Source organism: Jaculus jaculus, chromosome 3 (assembly GCF_020740685.1).
Source record: "Jaculus jaculus isolate mJacJac1 chromosome 3, mJacJac1.mat.Y.cur, whole genome shotgun sequence".
NCBI classification, from domain to species: Eukaryota; Metazoa; Chordata; class Mammalia; order Rodentia; family Dipodidae; genus Jaculus; species Jaculus jaculus.
The window spans coordinates 105,202,099-105,226,746 of record NC_059104.1 but is presented as its reverse complement, the minus strand read 5'-3'; the positions used below and the strand labels follow the sequence as shown (position 1 = coordinate 105,226,746).

At 38.6% G+C, this 24,648-nt stretch overlaps 1 protein-coding gene across 1 annotated transcript in view; it reads left to right on the top strand.

Annotated features, from left to right (window-relative positions):
- Nucleotides 1–2,560: 2,560 nt before the first annotated feature.
- The window catches only part of C3H11orf53 (chromosome 3 C11orf53 homolog), a 40,653-nt gene continuing 18,565 nt past the window's right edge, over nt 2,561–24,648 (top strand). Inside the window, exons 1-2 of the mRNA XM_012950664.2 lie at nt 2,561–2,589; nt 12,018–12,127. Coding sequence (XP_012806118.2) covers nt 2,580–2,589; nt 12,018–12,127 — 120 coding nt within the window. The 5' untranslated portion in view covers nt 2,561–2,579. The remainder of the gene's footprint in view (nt 2,590–12,017; nt 12,128–24,648) is intronic.

Here is a 24,648-nt window from a genome sequence, read left to right as displayed (position 1 = left end):
AAAGGACTCATCTCATTTCCTTAGAAGTACATGCTCAACCATGTTTATTGCTGCTCAATTTATAATAGCTGGGAAATGGAACCAGCCTAGATGTCCCTCAACAGATGAGTGGATAATGAAGATGTGTTACATTTATACAATGGAGTTCTACTCAGCGGTAAAGAAAAATGAAGTTATGAAATTTGCAGAAAAATGGATGGACCTGGAAAGTATTATACTAAGTCAGGTAACCCAGGCCCAGAAAGCCAAGCGCCACATGTTCTCTCTCATATGTGGATCCTAGCTACAGATGACTGGGCTTCTGTGTGAGAATGAAAATACTTAGTAGCAGAGGCCAGTAAGTTGAAAAGGAGACATAAAGGGTGGAGAAAGGAAGGGAGGAGGATACTTAATAGGTTGATATTGTATATATGTAATTACAATGATTGTAACGGGGAGGTAATATGATGGAGAATGGAATTTCAAATGGGAAAGTGTGGGGGTGGGGAGGGAGGGAATTACCATGGGATATATTTTATAATCATGGAAAATGTTAATAAAAATTAAAAAAAAATGAAAACCAAGAAATGTAAAAAAAAAAAAAAAAAGAATTTTATGGAGTTACAGTATGTAAGGATGAATTGCCACAATTGCTTGGAAAACTCTGCTAGGGAAAGGACACAAGTCACAAGTATCTGTGTGAGTATGCTCCTTCCAAAGAAAGCAAGTACACCAACCAAGAAATTAAGATATTTTACCTTTTTTGTTTTCTCCTAGAAATTTAGAAAACATATGAGGTACATTTATAAAAGAGAATCACAGACATGAAGTGCATAAATGTGTGTATCAGAACCCACCAGAAATTCCTTATACTGTGATGTTCTTCCAGATCTTGTTGTTCCTCAGGATCCTTAACTAGAAATTATTAGGGTCCCTAAAGGCTTCTTATAAAAACATGTTATAGCCATATGTTTATTTTATTAAAATTGAAACTAGGAATATTGAAACTTTATTCATTTGAAATAAAGCATTTCAGGTTGGAGAAATGACTTAGCAGTTAAAGCACTTACTAGTGAAGCGTAGAACCCATGTTCAGCTCTCCAGGTCCCACATAAGCCAGACACACAAGGTGACACATGCATGCAAGGTACACATGTGCACAAGGTGACACATGTGTCGAGTTCAATTACAGTGCCTAGAGGCCCTGGTGCACCAATTCTCTTCCTCTCTCTCTTTCTCCCTCTCTCTCTTTCTCTCATAAAAGGTCAGTGTGTTGCCTTAATATTTTTTAAATGAAAAAGTAAATCATTTCACATTAGCATAAACATTCTTTAAAAAAAATCTGTATTGCCCAAATCCTCCCCTGAAAATTTTTTTCAGTGTGAAAAGTGGAATTGTTTTGCATTTTTGAAAACTGCTTTATTGTCTGGCTTTATCACAAACACCTGGAGACTTATATCCATATCCCCAAACTTGTAGTATTGTGTCATGAAGGCTCTAGATAACTCTTTTGTGTGCCTATGACGTCTGGAAAGGGTAGAGAGAGGGAAAATCATATATTACTTTTATGACGAAACATTGTTTAGACTTTTCAGAACCCCTTAGGTCTCTCTGGAATACAATTTTATTCTAGATTCCATTTATCTGACCATGGGTACTTGATAACCAGTGGATGATGTCCATGAGAATCCTTAAAAGACTAATTTTTGTGCCAACCCAGAATGACTAGAAAAGCTACCCGGAAGATGCCTGGTCCTAGCCCTGTTTAGAATCAGGAGATAAAACCAAATGCAGGTTAAGCAATAACTGAAGGTAAAAATAAGTGAGAGAGATGTCAAAACATACAGCTTGTTTTCTTTAAAATTTTCTCTAGTGGAATTCATGACACTGACTACGCACCCCCAAAAAAGATTCCTTTTCAAACATTGAAACATTGTTTTAGAAGGTAACAAGTGATCCATGTCCTACTTTCAAAGATCCTGACCCAACCCCTCCACTGGAGTGTAGCAAAGAGATTTTTAACCAGCTTCACAGATAATTATTGTAGGAACTCCTGCTGTACTTTACACACTTATTTTAGAATTAAAAATGTGATCTGGTTGTATTTAACTTATAATGAAAAAGAATCTTGTATGTATAATCCATGTATTATAAACATAGTACGTACTGGCAAATATGAACTTTTCATACACTATACATACCATGTTTTAAGATTTAACCCTGAATTGGAGGGATGAAAAACTATGACTGCTATTCATGAAACAAATAATGGATGCCTTGTTTCCATAACAAACAGTTTAAGAGAGTTGGTTCCTAATGGAAACTCATTGTTATTGAATAAAAATCCTCTTAGAAAAGGAAAAAGTACCTACATATATAATCTACATTGGGGATGCAAATTGGACAGAGACATACACCAAAGTATTTGCATTTAATCAAATCTACAGCAAGTCATTTCAGAAGCATCACTCCATGTGCAGAAGGCTTTCCCTCCAGGACCAGGCTGAACTCTGCAAGAGACTGAGGCCTCTCACCAAGGAAGCAATCTGCCAGAGGCCTTGCACTGCTGTTAAGAAGAAAACCCACCACAACCATCCAAAATGGAAAGTGGTAAGTCAGTGGCAATTGTTATGATGTTGAAAAAACTTCAGTATTTCTAATTTGTATTTTTTTTTAATTTTTTTTTATTTGAGAGCGACAGACACAGAGAGAAAGACAGGTAGAGGGAGAGAGAGAGAGAATGGGTGCGCCAGGGCTTCCAGCCTCTGCAAACGAACTCCAGACGCGTGCACCCCCTTGTGCATCTGGCTAACGTGGGACCTGGGGAACCGAGCCTCGAACCGGGGTCCTTAGGCTTCACAGGCAAGCGCTTAACTGCTACGCCATCTCTCCAGCCCTCTAATTTGTATTTTTGACATCACAAAGTCGTAACATAAATCAGATATAAAGAACTGACACTAACTTTAATTGGAATACATAAAAATATAAAAACATAGGCCAGATACCAATTATGGGTCACATTTTTATAATTCTAGTCACACTTGATTATTCATAGATTTTGTTTTGCTGAAAAATAAACTCAACCAAATAATATTTTAATAAAATTATGACCTGAATATCAATGTATTTTTAAAATATAGTGAAATATTGCAAAGTAATCACTTTTGTTAAGCCTTTGATTATAAAACAAGTATGGAATAGGAATTCACAATTGTATAGAGCTATAGTATCTTTTATTTGAGGATCTGATTGTAATCTCCTCAGGGCTAATGGTCAAAGTTATTATTACCTATTAACACATGGTAATGAAGAGACTGGGCTGTTATCTCATAAATTCAAACTATATATATAGACTTTTCCCAGGTTGTTCATCCTGAAGACATGTGTTTTAATATTAATATGGAGAAAATTTCATGTTCAGAAACAAAACAATATTTAAATGTTATCATCTTAAGTATTAATAAATGATAACAAAAGAAATATTTCAAAGACCCAACACACTATATTTCTTCTACATTGTGTGGGACCTCATTTTTGACACTTTCCCTAACAGATAGAAAATGGGTTCAATGTGTATGTTATCCATCAACAACCACTCCTTCAGCATTTTTATTGAGTGACCTGCTAGTGTCCAGAGGGACATTAATTTAGAGACAATATACACTGATTTCATTGTGCTTATCCAGTGACAGAACTCAAGATATAGTTTCTTCTTTCCTAATGGTACAGGTTTTCTCTTTGTTCCTTTCACATGGTCTCTTTATTACATTATGTCACAAGCACCTACTTAGGTATTCTAAAGAATGTAAGAAAATGTACCTCACAAAATTGAATTTAGAACAGTTAATACGACTATGTTTCAAATATCACTTATCATTTAATAGCTAAAAATAGTTTAGAAACCTGGGTATGATGGTATACACCTGTAATACCAGCACATGGGAGGTAGCAGCAAAAGTTCAAGGTCTTTCTTGGCTGCATAGCAAGTGTGAAACTTGTCTACCTGACATGCTGCTTCAAAAAGAGAGAAAGAAAGCAAGAAAAGGAAGGAAGGACAGAAAGGAGCAACAGAGGAAGGGAGGGAGGAGGTTAAAGAAGAAAAAGAAAACTCAAAGTTAGGTTAGGGGTCACCTGCCCGTAAGTATGTAATCAATTATAGACTATATGAGTCTGATTTTTGAAGAAAATGTTTGACCTTCAAAAACAAATGATAGTAGATTTTTATTAGTGCTGTTAGTAGGATCAAATTCTCCACAAACAAGGGAAATAAGGGGACAATGTGACTAAAACAATTGGCTGCCTACACATAATCACAATCTTGCAGTGTAAACTTTTTTTTTTCCAAATTCTAAAGGACAAATTGATTCCTATTGATAAATTTGCTTGTGCTTTCTCTCCGGAAACACTTGTCTTTGTTTTCTCAACAAGTGATCTGAATGCAAGTTTGTACCTAGAGTATTTGAATAAAGTCTCTTAAGCTTGCCTGGTTTACGCAGGTGTGGATTCTTTAAATAGACACAATTCAGAGGGCAGAAAAATGTCTTGGACTAGGAATACTGGCAATATTTTTGAACTTTAAATAGCCAAAACAAGGAGCATGGAATAATTATGAAATTTCCAGAATCTTCAAGGTCATTAAGACTATTCCAAGTTGGATTTTGAAGACTTTGTACTAAGTTCCATTGCTTTGTTAACATCCATTTTTAAGTGTTAGTCCACTATATTTCTATTTTTATTGACAATTTTCATACATCTACATAATGTATTTTGATCATAATCTCCTCCTATTGCCTTCTTTTGCCCCCCTCCCTCATCTTCACCACTCCCTTTCCACTGAACCCTTTCTTCTTCCCACCTGGCATCTCTTCTACTTTGGTATCTTTTGCCCTCCTCCATCATCCATGACAATATGTTTATGGACCCAATATTGTTTAGGTCTTGGGCAGGTAACGACATCGGCTTCAAATGTAATGGCTACTTTATATCTGTGTGGAAGACTGCATTTCAATACATTCTCCCCCATCCTGTGGCTTTTACATTCTTTCTACATTTTTCCAGATGTTCTCTGAGCCTGGAGGACATGATCAAGATACCTCATTTAGTTCTGAGCTCTCGACAGCCACATATTCATAGCACTTTGATGAGTTTTGATTCTTTTAAATAGTCATTGCTATCTGTAAAAGAGAAGTTTCTCTGAACAAAGATGAGGGCAGCATTAATCTATAGGCATTAATATATTTAGTTGATATACTTAGGTGAGGCAACTGGATGGGTACAACCTGTCTATTAAACCAAACAACAGTAATAGCTTCCCCCTCTAGGGCTTCTGAAGTTTCTAGTCACAAGCTTTTTCAAGGAGCAAACAACTGACCTCTAAGTACCACTAAATGATGAAATTATGCAGGACTTTATGAAGTAAGTGCTACACTGACATAACATAAGGAAAAGGAACCTGAGGTTTGATGAGGAAGATACAACTTAAAATATGCAAGACTTGAAGGAGATAAGGATAGTTAGCATGGGAAGGAAGGGGTGGGGAAAAGAAATTTCCAGATAGCAGAGACATCAATGAAAGTGATCTTGGTACATTTCAGAAATGCCCTGGAATGCAGGGAGCAACAAATTAGGAAGTAAGAACAGAGGAACCAGAGAATGGGGTCATGGTGGGCCACTGTCAAGACTTGGGCTTGTACTCTGAGTGAAATGAAGAAGCACTATGGAGTTTTGAATAAAGCAGTGACATGCTGGCCTTTCTTTCTAAAGGACTACTCTGGCGGTTGTGAGACTAGACTAGGGCAGGTGTGCATGCTAGAATCAGGAAGCCAGTTAGAAAGCTGCTGCCATAATCAACACGGAAGAACAGTACATTTAACTTGGATATTTACCATGAAGGTGAGGAAAAGTCAGAAGATTCTACAGCTGTTTTGTATGTGCATCATCATGTATTCCTAAAGGATGGTGGTGGAGTGTGAAAGAGAGTAGTCAAGGATTACCATATAGAGGGAAGGGACAGATGAGTGGGTAAAGTGCTTTTGGTGCAAATATGAGGAATTGAGTTGGATCCCTAGCACCCACATAAAATTCTCAGTGTGGCAGCATGCACCTCTAATCCTAGTGTTGGGGAGGCAGAGGTATCTCCAGGGCTTGCTAGTGAGCTATTCTAGCTGAATTCATGAGATCCAAGTCCAATGTAAGAGACTCTATCTAAAAAATAATAAATTGGATAAGCTACAGGGGAAGACACCCAATGTCAACATCTAGCCTCCACATGCACACCGACATACACACATATGTATTCACCCACATGCATAAGAACCTGTATACACACATGTATGCAAACCACTCACACATGCACAATCAAAAAAAAAAAAAAGAAGAAGAATGACAATATATCTTTGATGAGCAACCATAAGGATGTTGTTGCCATTAACTAAGGGAAAGTTTCACATTAATTGAAAGGGAAGAATGATGCTCCTGTTTAAACATGTGGCACTTGTGATGCCTGATAGTCATGCAAGCAAAGGTGACCATCCAAGTCTGAAGTCCAGGTGAGAGCTGGGGATCTCTGTTTGAAAGTCATCTATATATAGATACATTTAAATATCACAGATGCAATTACACCCTTCATTATACCTTCCTCAGCACAGCTCCATCCTGCTTCTTCACTTCTGCTCATGCATGCCTGCTAGCCACAAGGCCTATCTCTCTCCTTCCAACCAATTTGCATCGTTCTAAGTCTGGCCTAGGCCTCATGCCCTCCCACAAATCTTTAGGCCCTTCCTACTCTTTCACATGTAAATGTCTCATTTCTCTCACTAAAATAGAATCTCTTTAAGGACATCTGCTATATGTTCTAAGTTTATTTTGCATTCCCTGTGACATATAGCTCCATGATTTGCACTGTCAGTGCCAACAGATACATAAGACTGTTTTATGTCAAAACTTCAAAAGTCTTCATCTGGCTCTTTCTATCTTATGAAATTTATTCCTCTATTAATTACCTGATAGTTATTTATTAAACTTATTTAAAAGAGATGTATTTCCCCAAGGCTTCTTGGTATACATATAAAGCATAAATTGCTAATTCAGATTGAAATAATCAACTACAATGCCCTTCAGAGAAAAGGAAAGTCAAGAATTGTGCAAACACAAAGGACCCAGCATGGACCTCTTCACTTCCCCTCCTTCTTCCCAGGCTGAATCTATACCTACCATCAATCATTCAGTTGTATCCTTGTTGCTTAACAAGAATGTCAAGGTGAGAGTCCCCCTATGTGTACATACAGGATTATAGATGCCTTACTGGTGTGTATATTCAAGATTCTCAAATTCCAGAGGATATCAGAACTACCTAGAAGGTCAGGCCCCATCCTTAATGTTTCTGATTCAATGGTATGGAGTAGAGTCCTGAGAAACTGTACTCCTAACAAGTTTTTCACCAGTGCTGATGTTAAAAGTCCAGGGATAATACTTTGAGAATCACTGAATACATAGTACAGATATACATACGCATATACATACACACACACACACACACACACACACACACACACACACACACACACACACACATATATATATATATATATATATATATATATATATATATATATATATACATACATACATACATACATACATACATATATGTCCTTGATTTGTCAGGCTTTGACACTTGTTTTAATCCAACCTTTCCTATCCAAGGTACCCTTCTTCTCCAAGCTATCTGATGCATATTAGAGCTGTCTTGATCATTAGCTGGACCACCTCACCTATCCTTTTTTATTCCATTTTCATAGGTTGACAAGTAATATGTGCCTTTGATTCCAATTTATTTCTTCTCTATTCCATCTAACTCTTAAAAATCCTTACTACTTCCTTCTGTCCTATTCAAGTATATTCAGTTCTGTCCCATCCATAGACACACATGAAGACCATGTAAGTGAATTTCTCCTTGATGATTACAGTCATCATCCAATGGCCTCCTTTATTTATGTATGTATTTATCTATTCATTTATTTATTTATTTGACAGAGAAAGAGGGAGGGAGAGAGGATGGGTATGCCAGGGCCTCTAGCCACTGCAAATGAACTCCAGATGTGTGTGCCCCCTTGTCCATCTGACTAACATGGGTCCTGGGGAATTGAACCAGGGTCCTCTGGCTTTACAGCCAAATGCCTTAACTGCTAAGCCATCCCTCCAGCTCTGCTTTTCTTTCTTATTCAATCTTTAAGAAACAGACTCCCTCCCTCTCCCCACCCCTCCCTTGACATTGTTATTTGATTTGTGGCCACTCTATGCCACATTTCTGAAATCTCTCTTGCTAAAGCCAACTCCAACCATTGAACTGAAAGTAAAGAATAATTTTCTGTCATCCTCCTGGACCATTCCACTGCATCTAAGCACTTTTTCTTTGTTCTTGAAATATATTCCCTTGTGTTCTAGAGGCCCTGGTCCTTTGCTTCTTACTGGAATTCCCCTTCCCTGCCTTCTTAATAAGGTCCACTCCTCTTCCGCCCTCCCTCCTTCACCAAATCCCTATAGGTAGGAATGCAGCCCAAGTCTCCATCCCTAATTATCCAGTCCAGGACTTCCCAACCTGGGTCGTAAATCAGTACTTATACAATGGATTTTTATTTAGCCATAAAGAATGAAACTATGTTATTTGCATAAAAATTCTTGCATCTGGAGTTTACCATATTAAGTAAAATAATTCAAACTTATAAAGACAAACATCATGTGTTTTCTCTCATTCTTGGAACCTAGACTTTAGAAACATAAAATGATTTATATACATATATAATACATATGAATGAAAGTATAAACAAGACTTGGGAAGGGACAGGAATAGCAGGACAGGGGAAAAGGGAGAGAATAGGGAATTGACATGGTCAAAGTGCATGATATATTTATATGAAAATGTCTTTACTAAATCTATCACTGTATAAAGAATATATGCAAATAAAAATTTTAAAGATACACATATACACACATATAGATATGAAATCAGTGATATATATATATATATATATATATATAGAGAGAGAGAGAGAGAGAGAGAGAGAGAGAGAGAGAGTTAGAGTTGCAGGCATTACCAAGAACTTGGCCATCTTAGCCCTTGGGAGTATCCTAATCTGTGTATCCCAGGGTGCCAAATGCAGGCTATAGTTACTTATGTCTGTCATCATGTAATTCTGTTTGAACCCTCCCTCAGGAAATACTTCCACTTCTCTTCTCTTGATTGTCATCAACAGCATCATGGCTCCAAAACATATACCCTAGAACAAAGCTGGAAACTTTGGAATTTCCCTTGAGTCCTCCCTCTCCTTTACCTCCTACATCTAAACAATTCTCAGTGTCTGATCCTGCCTATCCTGCCTGCTACCATTCAGGCCCAATGACCTCTTGCCTGAATTATTCTAGAACTCTCTAAGCTTATCTCCCTGAGGCTTTGTGATTCTCAAATCCCCTTCACACAGCTGCCTGCAGAGCCCATCTGAAATGCAAATCTACACACACCACTCCCTGGCTTCAGAGACTCCCATGGCTCACTGACAACAGGATGAAGTCCAAGCTGCTTCTGTGTACCAGAAGCATCATGGTAGAACGCTGCTCTCTAGCCTCCCCAGACTCCTTTCTTATCACTTTCTCCATACCTCCTTCTATTCTTGCCTCCAGATCTTTGCCAGGCTGTCTTCTACACCTAGAATGTTCTTGGTCATTTTGCCCTCACCGTCCTCCCACCTCCTCTTTTGAACCTTGGCTCTGGCTTCCCTGACTCCCACCTCCCTTCCCCCATGGGGAAGTAAGTGTGCAGCGTCTGTTGCCCTGAGTAGTCTAGGCATATTTCCATTGTTGCACATAGTATACTTGCCATACAATTATCTTTGAAATGTCTCTTTCTCCACTAGGTAGCATGCTCATTAGTATTCTATTGACAAATAGAAAACTGTCAATTAATAACTGATAAATAAATGAAATTTATGCCTTATACATGCATAAATGAATTCTAGAAGCATTCTAGAACTCGGTTCTAGAAGCAATACATAGAGTACTTTGGAACAAACCTCAGGCATTATGCTTTATATTAGTAATTGACTTAAAAGTACTGCAAGCCTCCTTAATTAAAAATATATAGACCAAATCCTATTAAAATTATACCAAAATTGCATGTCATCTTATTTGAATTATTGACACTTTGGTTTGAAACCTACTTCTGTTTTCCCTCTCTAATTATGCACTGGTGTTTGGTGAAACCTAATGGTTTCAAAGCACTTACATACATGTATGCTATTGTTTCCTTATAAATATCTAGAGACAGCTAAAAACAAATTATATCCATCTCAAAGATGAAAAAAGTGGAGCTGAATGATGAGGACTTTCTCACACCAGTGACTAATGTGTGACTGCTTGTCATGACCCTTAAACCACAAGCAGTCTCTTCCACCCATCCCAGGACCTGACCTCTGGCTATAGCTGACCTGCCTGCCTTCTTCTTTCCTTTCCTCCTTCCTTGATTCTTTCCTTCCTTCCTCCCTTCCTCCATTTCACTCTTTTTTGTAATTCAGATTGGTTTATGTATCATATATATCCTAGACAGTCTACAAATTCCACCAGAATAGAGAATACTTTTGGTGATGTACCTAGATATGTATCCATTATGAGTATGTTCCACATACATCAATACTAAATCCTGTCCCAGATGAATTTGCTGATATGCCAGCAACACTTCAATTAATATGGATCAACACCATTCAGCCCACTACAGAACAATTTCAGAGTTTAAAAATATCTTAAAATATGTCTAGTTCAATAACTAATTTGATACTCGGCTGCTCTAAGAATAGCCCGTGCCAAAGATTCTCTAGTCATAGCCTAGTGATCTTCACTAACAAAGCCCACTAGAAGCCACAGTGGTAAGCTTTAGAATCTTGAGGAGAAGTTCTCTCTATGTCTATCTGCCTGTAATTTCTCCTTAGTGACATTAAAAATATCGGTCTGGCAATTAGTATTACAAACTAACCCAAGTCTGAATTAGAGCTGTATTACTTATTAGTAACTGTGAGACCTTGGTGAATAACTTAGCATCAAACCTCAGTTTGTTCATCTGTAAAATCCATCATGTGAAATAATTCATGAAAATTTCCAGGCATCAAAATACCATCAGGAAGTCCATGTAGTACGTAATCAAAAATATTTTCTTAGACTGGAGAAATGGCTTAGCAGCTAAGCGCTTGCCTGTGAAGCCTAAGGACACTGGTTTGAGGCTCGATTCCCCAGGACCCACGTTAGCCAGATGCACAAGGGAGCACACACATCTGGAGTTCATTTGCAGTGCTGGCATGCCCATTCTGTCTCTCTCTCTCTCTCTCTCTCTCTCTCTCTCTCTCTCTCTCTCTCTGCCTTTCTCTCTGTGTCACTCTCAAATAAGTAAAAAAAGTGAACAAAAAAAGTTTAAAATTTTTTCTTTATCATATAGCCTAATTTTTAAAGCAATAATCTCTCATGTCCAATCACCATATTTTCAAAAACAAAACGAGTTTACTATAGTGAACAGATCACAGATGCTTTTCCTGTTAGGATCACAGTCTTAAAACAGTCCACTTAGCTGCCCCCTCACATCCGGTACAAAGATGCTGAACAGGAACACTGTTAGGTTTGCACTGGCTCATCCAAATCTAACTTCTGCTAGTGTCATAAGAAGCATTATTTCGAATTGATCCAATCCCTAATATAGGATTAAAGTATAAATTGCAAATATTACTGGAGTAATTCTTGACAAATCAGAGTAGAAAACAAGAAGTGACTCTGAAGAGTCATTGTGAAGAAGATAGAAGTGTCTCTTCAACCTACTCAGAGCTTAGTGGAGTTTCTATTAAGGATCAGTAAATGTCACTCCTTTGAATCCACTTTGAGCTCAAGATTTCTCTTATTATAATGAAAAATATCACCATCATTTTAGCCATTGCATACATCACTTAGCAAGTGGACCGAATGACTCCACCAACATCCAATTGTGACTCTCCCATTTTCTTAAGTCCCAGGGGATTACAGCAAACGTGTATACCAAGGCGTGAGAGTGAAGCATACAGTTAAAGATCTCCTGGCGGAAAAGCGATCCAGGCAGACAAATAACTCCAGACTCAATGTAAGTCTCTACTTAATGTGTTCTGAAGTCCTACAGGCTCAAGGTCTCTGTTAAAATTAGCCATCTCCCCTCTTCCTATAGTCACATACCATTCTCACCTCTGGGTCTGATTTTCTCAAGAGAAAGCCTTCCTTCATCTGAACACACTATAGAAATACTTTTTTTTTTTCATTTCTCCCCACATGGGCAATCTATACCTGCCAAACACACCCATTTCATATTCTCCTGTTGCTCATTTAGTGGTGCCTGTGTTTGTATTTTAACTTTTACTCTCCCAATTGTCATCTTCTTCTTATCTTAAAGTGGTTTTGTATCATTTTTGTATCAAGAGTGTTTATGTCCCTATTTATTTGCTATTGATCATATGCCCCAAGAAAGAGAATTTGTATTCCTTCATGTAATATAAACTGCACTCCTTAAATGCTAGTCTTCCTTCTGACTAAGGAGTGTGATGGGAAGGAAAGAATCTGGTGACAGGAAGCCATGGCTTGCCAGGACTGATGAACCCTGAGAAATATAACTTGACTTCTCTGGATTAAACATGAAATGTATCAACAAAAATGACCTCCAAGGCTCCTTACAAGATAAAAATCTGATTATCTTTAATATCATAACAATCTGCACACACCTACGTACACATTACACATTGCTATCTACCAACAGTGATCTGAGATCTGGGAATTTTTTTTGCATTTGTATGTAGGGTGTATGTGTTCACATGTGTGTGAGTACATGTAGGGGAGGGACATGCACAAGTGTATGTAGAAGCCAGAGGTTGATGTCAGGTGTTTTCCTCAATGGCTATCCACTTTGTTTACTGAGGCAAGGTCTCTTGCTTGAACGCAGGGCTCACTCATTCAATTAGTCTAGCTAGCCCGTTGTTCCAGTAATCCCTGTCTCCATATCCCAAGTGCTGATATTACAGGCAGGCCACCATGCCCGCCTGGCATTTATATGGTTGCTGGAGATCTTAACTCAGGTCCTCATGCTTGTATAGCACATGCTATGTCACTGAGCCACCCCCCTGCCAGCACCAAGCTCTTTGACCTTAATCGTGCCCTACTTCATCTAGTGACAATGAAAAGATGATATGTCCTAACTCTCTTATTTGCCAGTCCTTGATTAACAAAGACTGTGGAGATAATTCTGACCTTCATCTATGTAATATTCTAAATCTGATAGACATTACTCAGAATAAATCTTCTTTGTAGCATATAAAATCAGATTTTACATCCTGATAGCAGATGCCTTGAGTTTGCCATCTATGTCTTTATAAATAGCTCAATTTTGGGCCTAAAATGTTACATAGATGTGTCCAGATCTCCAAAAATGATTTGAGAATGGCAATGATCAACAAATAATCATCTGTTGCCAGGTGTGGTAGCACATGCCTTTAATTTTAGCACTTGGGAGACAGAGGTAGGAGGATCACTGTGAGTTAGAGGCCAGTCGGAAACTACATAGTGAATTTCAGGTCAGCCTGGGCTAGAGGGAGAAAAAAAGCATCACCTGTCCCATGAAACATAGCACATAAGCGCTGAACACCTGCAGATGAGCAGGAGTAGTGGGGCAGCCACACTGAGTTTCAGGTTCAGGGCTGGTACACAAGGGCACTGCTTCCACCCGCATATGTGCTGAGTTTGTTAATCCATGTTTAATTCTGCTCTGATAGCAAACCCCGGGAACATATTTCAACTGACCCAGCTCCCTATTCAGCTTCTAGATCCAAGAAAACCTTTTACTTTACATTTTATACTGTCCAAGCAGAGCTTTTCTAATAGAGAGAAATTTGAATAATTGGTTCCTTATCTGCTCCTCATTCAGTGTTTCTCAGAAGCATCTAGAGTGTGTGTTACTAATATCATTATGAGACTCTTCTCCCGAGAGTGAGTCAGATGAGGGGTGTTCTGAGTCTACTCAACATGAGCAACTTCAGGTACAAGTCATGTCAAATGCTTGGCCACAGCTACAACTCCAAATAAGAGAACAACTGAATTTTGAGGCTTAATAAAAGTCCCAGGCAGTGTCTGAGGAGATGGCCCAGCAGCTGCATGTGTTTGTCATGAAAGCATGAGGGCTTGAGAGGGCCTGAGTTCAATACCTAGTATCCACATAAAAAGCCAGATATGGTCACACGTGCCAATAACCCTAATGGGAGAATCACTGGGCTCTCTGACCAGTCAAGCCAACCAAAATTAAAAATTGAAAACAGCAGTTCTGGATTCAGTGCAAGACTCCTCAAGGAAACAACGTAGAAGAGCAATACAGGACACCCAATGTTCCCCTCTGCCCACCACACACATGTGCACAGGGCACATGCATCATGATACTCATGGGCATATACTATACATACAACACACACACATGTGCATGTGCATATGCAAAAAAAAACTTTCCATGAAACACTCAATTGGGAATATGAGAATCACCCATAAGAACACGACAATGAGTTGACATTACATATGTGAATAAGGATAGAATGCACATGTTGATATCATCAATACAATGCAAATTGATAAGGCCACATACCAGAGTTCTATGACAGCACATGTTATATAAAAAGATAAGAATGTAGACTATATCCAAATGGTGGGAATATATTTTTTTTTTCTAGAAAATTTTACCTAATTTGACTTCTTGCTTAAGACATGTGATTGCCACTACAGACTTTAGGTTTTCCTAGTGATTTCTTTCACTTTTAAAAATAATTTTAAATAATAAGCCATATTATTTTACTTCATTTTAAAATACAGATTCGTGGGTTTTTCTTGTGTTTACTAACAGACTTATTGGTCTGTGTCAGAGAATAGTAAATTTGCCACTTTTTATAGGCTCTATGAATAATCTTTTGCATATAAGTATTTGCAAACTTTGTCCATAGAGCAAAGAACAAATGCCTAAACTCCAGACAGCAACACCAGACCTTTTCTTCTACTCAGACAAAACCTAGCTAAGCTGCTGCTGTTGACCTAATGACACTGAATTACTAAGAAAGCAGGAACAACATATGTGGAAGACATATACAGTCTGTACCATCAAATATTAAGTAAGTTAGGCTCATTTTAAAACTACACAACCCTATGGCTAAGCACTAGACTGAATATTAAAGAAAAAAGACCAGGCTGTATAGCCATATCCTATTAAAACCACAATAATATTTATGTCAGGACCAGGTTAGGGAAATTTTCCTGTATATCATTTCATTTCATTAGCCCAGTAGTTTATGATACTTATATTTACTTTTTCCCATTTTACAGGAGACTATGTTGCTTCCAAAATGAACATTTAAAAAGGAACAGATCTTTTGATTTCTAATTCCATATTTGAAAAGAAAAATTAGGGGCTTAGAGATTGCCAAATGTTAAAGTTCTCACCTCCCAAGAGTGTGGAGCTGAGTTTGATTCAGGTAAAATGCCTAGCATGTCAGCACACACCTATAATCCCAGTGAGACAATGGCCAGGTAGAATAGCCTAAGTAGCAAGCTTCGAGCCAATGTAAGACCCCATCTCAAAAAGGGGTGGATAGTGTTCCTGAGGAATGACACCCACAATTGTCCTCTGGTTTCCACATGCTTACACACACTCGTGCATACACACACACACACACACAGAGGCAGGCATGCACATCACACACAAAATAAGAAATTAAAAGATTAATGGGGATTAGACCATAATAACATCTGATACATGGAAATAATAAAATTGAGACATAAACTATAAATATGAGTATCAGATAGAAAGAATTATGGTACAACTCAGCTCGCACCATGGTAGTGACTCTCTAATATCAAATGCACATGTGGTACAAACTCACCTTTAACTACATTCCTATTGTATTACCTAGCATCACAGTTCTAATAGTTTGCCCTCATCCTCGCTTTAATTATTTTTTTTTAATTTGGGTGATTTAATGTGTAGCATCCTACATGGAATTAATAGGACTTCAGGTATCTCAATAAATTGATTTTACAATCAATTTGCTCATACTTCATCCTCTATTTAAGAATACTTAGAAGTCAATAGAATATTGTAATCAATCATCCATTCTTTTTATTTGTGCATGTGTGTGTGTTTAGTCCAGAGGACAACTTCAATGTTATCCTCAAGAATATCATCCACTTCTTTTTGACAGGGTCTCTCACTGGCCTGGAATCACCAACTGGGGTAATCTGGCTGGTCAGTGAGCCCCAGAGATCATCCTGTCTCTACATCCCCAGTTCTGGCATTACAGGTGTTTGCAACTATGCCTGGAATTTTTACATATGTTCTGGGGATCAAACTCATATCCTCATATTTTTTAAAGCAAGTTTGTCACCAATTATCTCCCCAGTCCCATCATCTACTCTTACAGCCTATTTCTATCTCTGCCACACATGCAATTCAATCTGCAGAAATCATGTTATCAGCAGACATTCACTATGGGGTTCTAATTTTGTTAATGGTGCCAAGACTGCCTCCTCTTCTTCACACTCATGCAGTAGGAACAAAAAAGAGTCTTCAATCTCAGATTAATTCAGGTAAGTGTATACTGCCAATGAAGAATATTCATAATTTTAGGCCACCAGCCTGGCTAACAATCAAAAGCCCTATTACACATTTTGAACATAAGCACATTGTCTTTGGCCCCTGCCCTCAAAAAAGGAACCACCAAAGGTACTGTGTCAACATTTTTGAACTTGTAAATGCTGCATTATATTGTAAAATATATGTATAAGAATGTCTACAGGGGGCTGGAGAGATGGCTTAGCGGTTAAGTGCTTGCCTGTGAAGCCTAAGGACCCCGGTTCGATGCTCGGTTCCCCAGGACCCACGTTAGCCAGATGCACAAGGGGGCACATGCGTCTGGAGTTTGTTTGCAGAGGCTGGAAGCCCTGGCGTGCCCATTCTCTCTCTCTCCCTCTATCTGTCTTTCTCTCTGTGTCTGTTGCTCTCAAATAAATAAATTAATTAATTAAAAAATAAAAATAAAAAATAAAAAAATAAAGAATGTCTACAGGGGGCCTTACCTAAAATCTGAGTAGGCACTCTATAATCATCTTTGTGAGGGGCCATTTTGAAGCAAAACTTCATATAAAGAAAAGGAGACCTAAGAGAAGAGGCAAAGTAACCATTTCAGCAGAGGTTGTAGAGATGTGGCTGTAAGTTAATGAATCCCAGCATCTGTCCAAAGGTGAGAGAAGAAAAACACAGTCCCCTGTAGGGCTGATTGTGAGCACAGCCATGCTGCCCTGATTCGGGTCCTCTGGCCTTCTGAACTATGAAAGAGTGCATTTGGATGATTTCAAACTTTCCTGTTTGTAACTGTTCAGTATAGAAATCCTAGGGAAGCTAGGCATGGTGGTACATGCCTTTAATCCCAGCACTCAGGAGGCAGAGGTAGGAGGATCACCATGAGGTTGAGGCCACCCTGAGACTTCATGCTGAATTCCAGGTCAGCCTGAAATAGAGTGAGACCCTACCTTGAAAACAAAACAAAACAAAACAAAAAATCCTAAGGAAGTTGTGTGTCCCCCTGAACAAGTATATAATGCTCACATCACTGCTCTGTTCCTTGTGACCACACTCTGGCAATACTATTTCTCTCAAGAACATCTGCCTTGGATACCATGAAATGCTTTTCACATCTTTTCAGTAGACTTAAAAAGAAAGAAAGAAAGAAAGAAAGAAAGAAAGAAAGAAAGAAAGGAAGGAAGGAAGGAAGGAAGGAAGGAAGGAAGGAAGGAAGGAAGGAAGGAAGGAAGGAAGGAAGGAAGGAAAGGGAAGGGAAGGAAGAAAGAGAGAAAGAGAGAAAGGAGGAAAGAAAGAAAATCTTACACCAAATAGATTTTCACCAAATACTAGAAATTAAAACTGCCTCTATACATAGTAACAACTCCTATGTATTTTGTATTTTTAAATCATTTTTTCTATTTTTCTTTCCCTTTTTTCTGCTATTCTTTACTACTTTATTAGTTTTCACCAGGATTAATAAATAGGGGCCACTCGCAAACATCTAGCACCAAAAATATATAATTAGATTTCTGACTGCTGAATTTTTTGCAATTAGATTATGTCAATTGACTTCCATAAAAGCTAATATTTGAACATTTTAAATGACATCACAAAATTCAATAAGCTGTTATTTATAGAGAAAAAAAGCATTAAACAAAATTGCCACAATTCTGCTTAGAAATTCAGTGAGTGATTCACAGCCTCTTTAGCTTTCTGAACAAGTTTTTCTTTAGTAATCATAAAGATTCAACTAAAATAACTGAATAAACCACAGCTGGCATGAGAGGGAAATTTTTAAACTTGCTGAATAGGAAATCGAACTCTCTTTGGAATTTAAATCGTGTGTGAGAAAGAAGGAGTATCATGTAGAATGTGGAAGATGAAGAAGGGTCCTGGACCAGGTCTCATGAGTGATCTGCCTCATTGATTGATGGATATGCTAATAGCTCTCCTGCTCAGCCCATTCATCAAAATGCTGCAGTCAGTAACAATAGCAAAACAGGTATGAAAGTCCAAGTTAATATTTTACATAAACATGAGGAAAAATAAGTAAGGATGTTAGGCTGCTCTTTGAAAGCCTAAACAGAGAGAAATATTGATGAGAAATTTCTCAGGTAGCAATTATATTTGACTCACAGTATCTTCATTTATATATGCTATATGCATAAAATAAAATTTGTTTCCACATGACCTAACTCCTTAATACCAACCTCAAATGTTTATTTCTCACATCACAATTACTTACAGTTAATTTCTCTTTCTACACATTCCTAAATCCTTATGTTCGAACTAGCTGTTCACCTCTTTATGTCAAGGACATATGAGATAAGGCCATATTGTCAGCCAGAATTCTTGGTTAATAATTTGTCTTATTTTTGGAGTGAAAATACTCTAAGTAGCGGAATGATGCATGGCAGCAGCCCATATCTGAAGGAAATTTTTGGAGGAACAGAAGGCAAATGAGTGCCTTTATGGCATGGAGTCATTGGAAATGTTTGATCTTTGGCAAGAGGTGGAAAAACTAACTGCAGAACAGATGTCCACTGGCTAACTAGTTCCTAGTAACTGTCTTTCCATGGGACTGCTAGCTGGAGATTTGTTTAGTTCCCTACCCAGCTGCTGATCTGTTCTACCAATCACATGCATACTTCATTTACCACTGTGATGTCCAGATCTGTGATTTGCATCTGGATTTCTTGTGAAGTATTAAGGAAAAAATCCATAACTGGAAACTGTACATTATGTCATCTCAACTTTTTGGACACCCTTGAAAACACAATTGAGATATCCCTACTTCCCCAAAGAAAAATTGCTACTTAGTCTGTGAATCTCATTATGGCTGGTTATAAGTGGTTTTGGGAAACTGATTTCCTTTTCAATATGAGTGGAAGGGACTAGAGAAATGGCTCAGGAGTCCTACGTGCCTATAATCCCAGCAGTAGGAGGCAGGATCCAGAGGATCCCTATGGCTTGCTGGCTTGTTGATCCTGATTGGTAATATCTAGGATCATTGTGAACCATGTCTTAAAAATAAGATGGAGAGAGACTAAAGAAAATATCCAGCATCTACCTAAGGCCTCCACGTATATGAATATACATGAACATACACACTCCCACACATACATGTGCCCATACACATGCATAAGGGGAGAAAGTAGAGTTGAGCTATCTTCCTATCATCTCATTAGTCACTTTTAAATAATTTATCGTGTATATTTTGAGGTTTACATGTAGATATATGGGTTACATGTAGCTCATAAAATGTTTACTATAACAATGCAACTTAACACACAATATATATGCACATACAAATCACATGCATGTGTCATCTCACATAGGTACTTTTCTGTCATAATATCAGAAAAAAAAGTGTATTTATTTAATAAGATCCCTAACACTGCAGTTTTATTAACTGTGCACTAAAATTCTAGACCAGCTCTGCCTGTCGACTTCATGCCCTTTGAACTATAACTTTGTACTTCACTTTTTTAAAACTATTTTTTAATTTATTGGAAAAAGGGGGGAGAGAATGGGCTTGCCAAGCTCTCTAGCCACTACAAATGAGCTCCAGATACATAGCCCACCTTGTGCATCTGGCTTATATGGGTCCTGGGGACTTGAACCTGGGTCCTTAGGCTTTATAGGCAAACATCTTAACTGCTAAGCCATCTCTTCAGACCTCCATTTTACTTTTGAAGTAGGGTCTCACTCTAGCCCTGGCTGACCTGTAATTTACTATGTAGTCTCAGGGTGGCCTTGAACTCACAGTGATCCTCCTACCTCTGCCTCCTGAGTGTTGGAATAAAAGGTGTGCACTACCACGCCTGGCTTTATTTCACTTTTAAGACTCAGCTCTTAAAAAGTTTATCCTACTCCTCCATTTTTTTGTACTGGTCATTCATATTTCAAATATGACTATCTCACTGTTAGGAATTTAAAATATATCTGAATCTATAAAATCTAGTTTGTACCTAATTTGGAGCAACCTTGAGCTAAAGTGATCTCATTTACCTGAAACCCTCCAGCATTTAGGTTTACTGAAGTTCACCTTTAAAGACAGGAAAAAGCATGAGAAGAGTTTAGGCTTCGGATCCAGGTGATCTAAATTCCCATCCCAGCTCTGCCATCTGTCAACTGTGTACTGATGGTAACATTATGTAGCCTTGCTTTAAAACTCTGTGAGGTTATCATAAAGGTCACAGCTAATACAATATTTGCAAAGGGCTTGGCACAGATAGGTGTTCAATCAATGCAGTTGTTATTAAATACTTACTATATGCAAGGAACTATGCAGATGAGAATTCAAAGGGATATAAGACAGCCTTTGACCTGTGAAAATGTACAGTTCAGTATGAGAGAAGGACTACTATGTGAAGTAAGTCATTAAAATACCATGATAGCTTTGTGGCCATCAGTGAACACTACCTAAACTGGTCAGTGACCACTACTGGGGTTCAGGCATGAGCAGTGCATGGCATGGTGAGTGGAAGATGACTCATGAAGGATGATGCACCTTGGGCTACACTCTGAAGATGAATTAAAGAGGAAGCAGGAGGCCTGACCTTCAAAACTCAGTTCTAGGGCATAGGGAGATGGCTCAGCAGGTAAGGTGCCTGCCACACAAGCATGAGAACCTGAGTTTGGATCCCTAGAGCCCACATAAAAATCCCATCCCTGGTGGTGTGAATCTGCAAACCCAGCCCTGCAAAGGTAGAGACAGGAAATCCCAAGTGGTCAGCTCTAGGCTCAGTGAAAGATCTTGTCTCAAATAATAAAGTGGAGAGTGACTGACAATAACTCCCAATGTCAGCCTCTGGACTTTGCATGCACACGCACATATGTCCACACACATGTATATATACACATATGCATGCACGTTTGTTTTCTTAAAACTCCCCCAGTTGGCTATTGGCTTACTATTTGTGCTTTTCTCGTAAGGAAGGGTGGCAGTGTGGCAGAGTAGCTAAGAGTTTGTCTTTCAGATTCAGATGCTCTGACTCCAATGTGAGAAAAGGTCCTAAATTCTCTTAGTCTCAGTTTTACTCCCATATAAATGAGAACAGCAATAACCCCCATAGAAGGTCATGTGAGTGATGTGAAGTGATGTCTGCAAAGCACCTAGCACACTGGCCTTTGTTCTTAATGCTCAGCACATGGCAACTTTCATGATTTTCTTGTACCTGACACATGGCAGCACTTGATCAGTACCATAGGAAAGGTGTGCCAAAGATGGACATGCACTCGATTAGAGAGAACCGTCTTGAGAGTCAGACATTCTCATCCTTGTTACTACAAATTCTGATATCGCAGAAATATAACAAACCATTATATTAGAGGACAAGTTTATAGGTAAGAAAAGGTTATTTGCTAAAAGTGAATGAAACAACAAAAGGGTAGAGTCAAGGATTAGCAACCTGAAATTTTGTCATCTTTGTATTTGAATTGGCACATAATTAGACATACTTATGAATTTGAGTGTGATACTTTAGTATACATATACAAACATATAATAATCAAATCAGAGTGATTGGCATACCTACTCCCCCAGGCTTTTATCATTTCTTTTTTGTCAGAAACATTCAAGATAGTCTTTTTTAGCTACCATGGAATATATAATCCGTTGTTACTGGTGGCAGTCATTCTACTGTGCTATAGGACTTTGTGAGTGACTCCTCCTGTCCAGCAGCAATCCTGCACATTTTAGCCATGTGTCTCCATCTTTCCTCTCCCCACATATTGTCGTGCCATGCTGTCTGCTGGAGTTCTTGGTCAATAATTTGTCTTAATTAGTTTGGGAGTGAAAGCATTGTAGCTGGTGAACAAAGCATAGCAGCAGTCCACATCATGTAGCCACTCTTCTACCCTGAACTTCTATGAGATGGAATTGTTTGCTTTCCAGGCATGGCCAAGAACCTGTGGTTGCTGTTGTTCTGTGACAGACTTACTTCACTTAATATAATGTACGCCAATTCTACCAGTGTTGCCAAAAACGTTAGAATTTCCTTATGGCTGAATATTATTCTATGACGTGTATATGCCGCACCTTCAGCCATCAAGGTGTACCTCAGATACTAAGAGCAGCAACCTGAAAATGGCTAGAGTAGAAGTTCTATCTCAGTGCCTTTCATTAGGATCATTCTAACTTCTCAATTCTAAAGTCCTAAGTCTTGAGACGTAGCAACTTTTAGATTACAAACTCTTACTTAATCCAGCATAAGCTACCATTTCATGAAAAATTTCACTTCAAATGGCAGAAAGAAGGAAATAAAAGTCCTGGCGTTTTGATCAGGATTTGCTACCCATTTACTGGCCTGATGTGACTTTCTGAGGCCTACATTTGCCAGTGTAAAGGGATCTTATGAGCAGTGTATGCTGAGTCAGTGTTCACCAATCCTCAGAGGGTTCTCTTATCTCCACTGGGCACAGCTGTTTCTCTTTCTGGTTCAACAGATCTCTTCAGACCTCAAAATAGGCCCTTTCCATGGACACCCCAAACTATAACCCCTAATCTCCAAGGCTAAACCAAATCGCTTCTGTTTTCTGATAAAGGTAGGTCCTTTTTCCTGTAACTCAACTGAGAATTTTTCAAATTGAGTTGACAATGAAAACAGAGAGCAGACAATTCACATGAAGCACAAGAACAATTTCATGAGCCACAAATGCCCTGATACTAATATCTGGTCAAAGACTGGCATGAGTGATATAGTAGAGGTAACTTTCAGGCCTGAGTCTACTTCCACCAGTTCAGTCTCTTCAGGATAAATAAAAGATAAAAATAGTAACAATAATAATAAATAGCTGAGAATATATGGTGGTACATACTTGTAATCCCAGGACTCACAAAGTAGAGAATCAGCTAGGATCAGGTGTCCATAGCAAACCCCTGCTACATAATGAGTTGGAGGCCAGCCTAAGCTGCATGAGGCCTGTCTCAAAAATCAATGATAATGATAATGATAATGATAATAACAATAAATCTGGAGAGATGGATCCATAGTTAACTGCACTTCCTGAGCAAACATGAGGGCTGAAGAGGGGCCTGCAACTGCTTGAGATTGAATCTTATAAACCCATATAAACAGCTGGGTGTGACCATGCACATCTTTCACCCTAGTCCTGTGAGGAACACAGAATGCAGAATCACTGGGGATGGCAAACAGTAAGCTTGAGGACCAGCAAGAGACTCAACCACAAAGACAAATATGCAGATGAGCAATGGAAGGGCATACCTCACATTGTTCCCCTGTGAGTGCACAGAGCACCACATCAGCACATGTACACTTGCATACATCACACTACACCTGATACACAAAGCACCTTACAAAGAGTTTTCTCTACTGTAAAATATATTTCATGTATCAATGAGATCCCAAAAGCCTCAAGAGAAAACTAAATGAGCAAAAGGAGAATCAGGTAGATTAGATGTGGTCCAGATTTATGGGGCTACAAAGTCTTTCACCTCTTATATTGTCTGCCTAAATTTATGTTTTCACAGCAAGGGAGGATGGGCTTTGGAGTAGACATGTTGCTTCAGGTCCTCCTGTTCAACCCTCCTACCAGCCTTCAGACTTCAGACATAATGTGACATGTGTATCTCCCTACCTGTCATTTCAGCATGTCCAGAGGAAGCCACACCCAGTCCAAACTAGAACCAGATCTTCCTTTCCTAAGACACCCTAGAAGAAACTAGATCTGCTACCACAGTTTCTCACTTCCTTCTAGAACTTTTTCTAGTTCAGTCTCAGAAAGTGCTGCTGTAATACAGACTGTTTAATCATTCCCATCCCTCCTAGACTGCCTGTTTCTGGTCTCTCCATTGCCCCACCCTCTGTATAGCATCTATGCTCAACCCATAATTAAATCATACCACCCATCCACAGACCTTGAGAAGCCTTTTTTTCTCTTCTAGAAATCTCTAGGGCTTGCCTCACATACCCACTTCTCTCTGATCTTCTCTTCTAGCTTATGCTCAGGTCCTGATATCTTGTGACTACCACTCTGACCTGAGAACTAGCATCCTGTGGCTCACT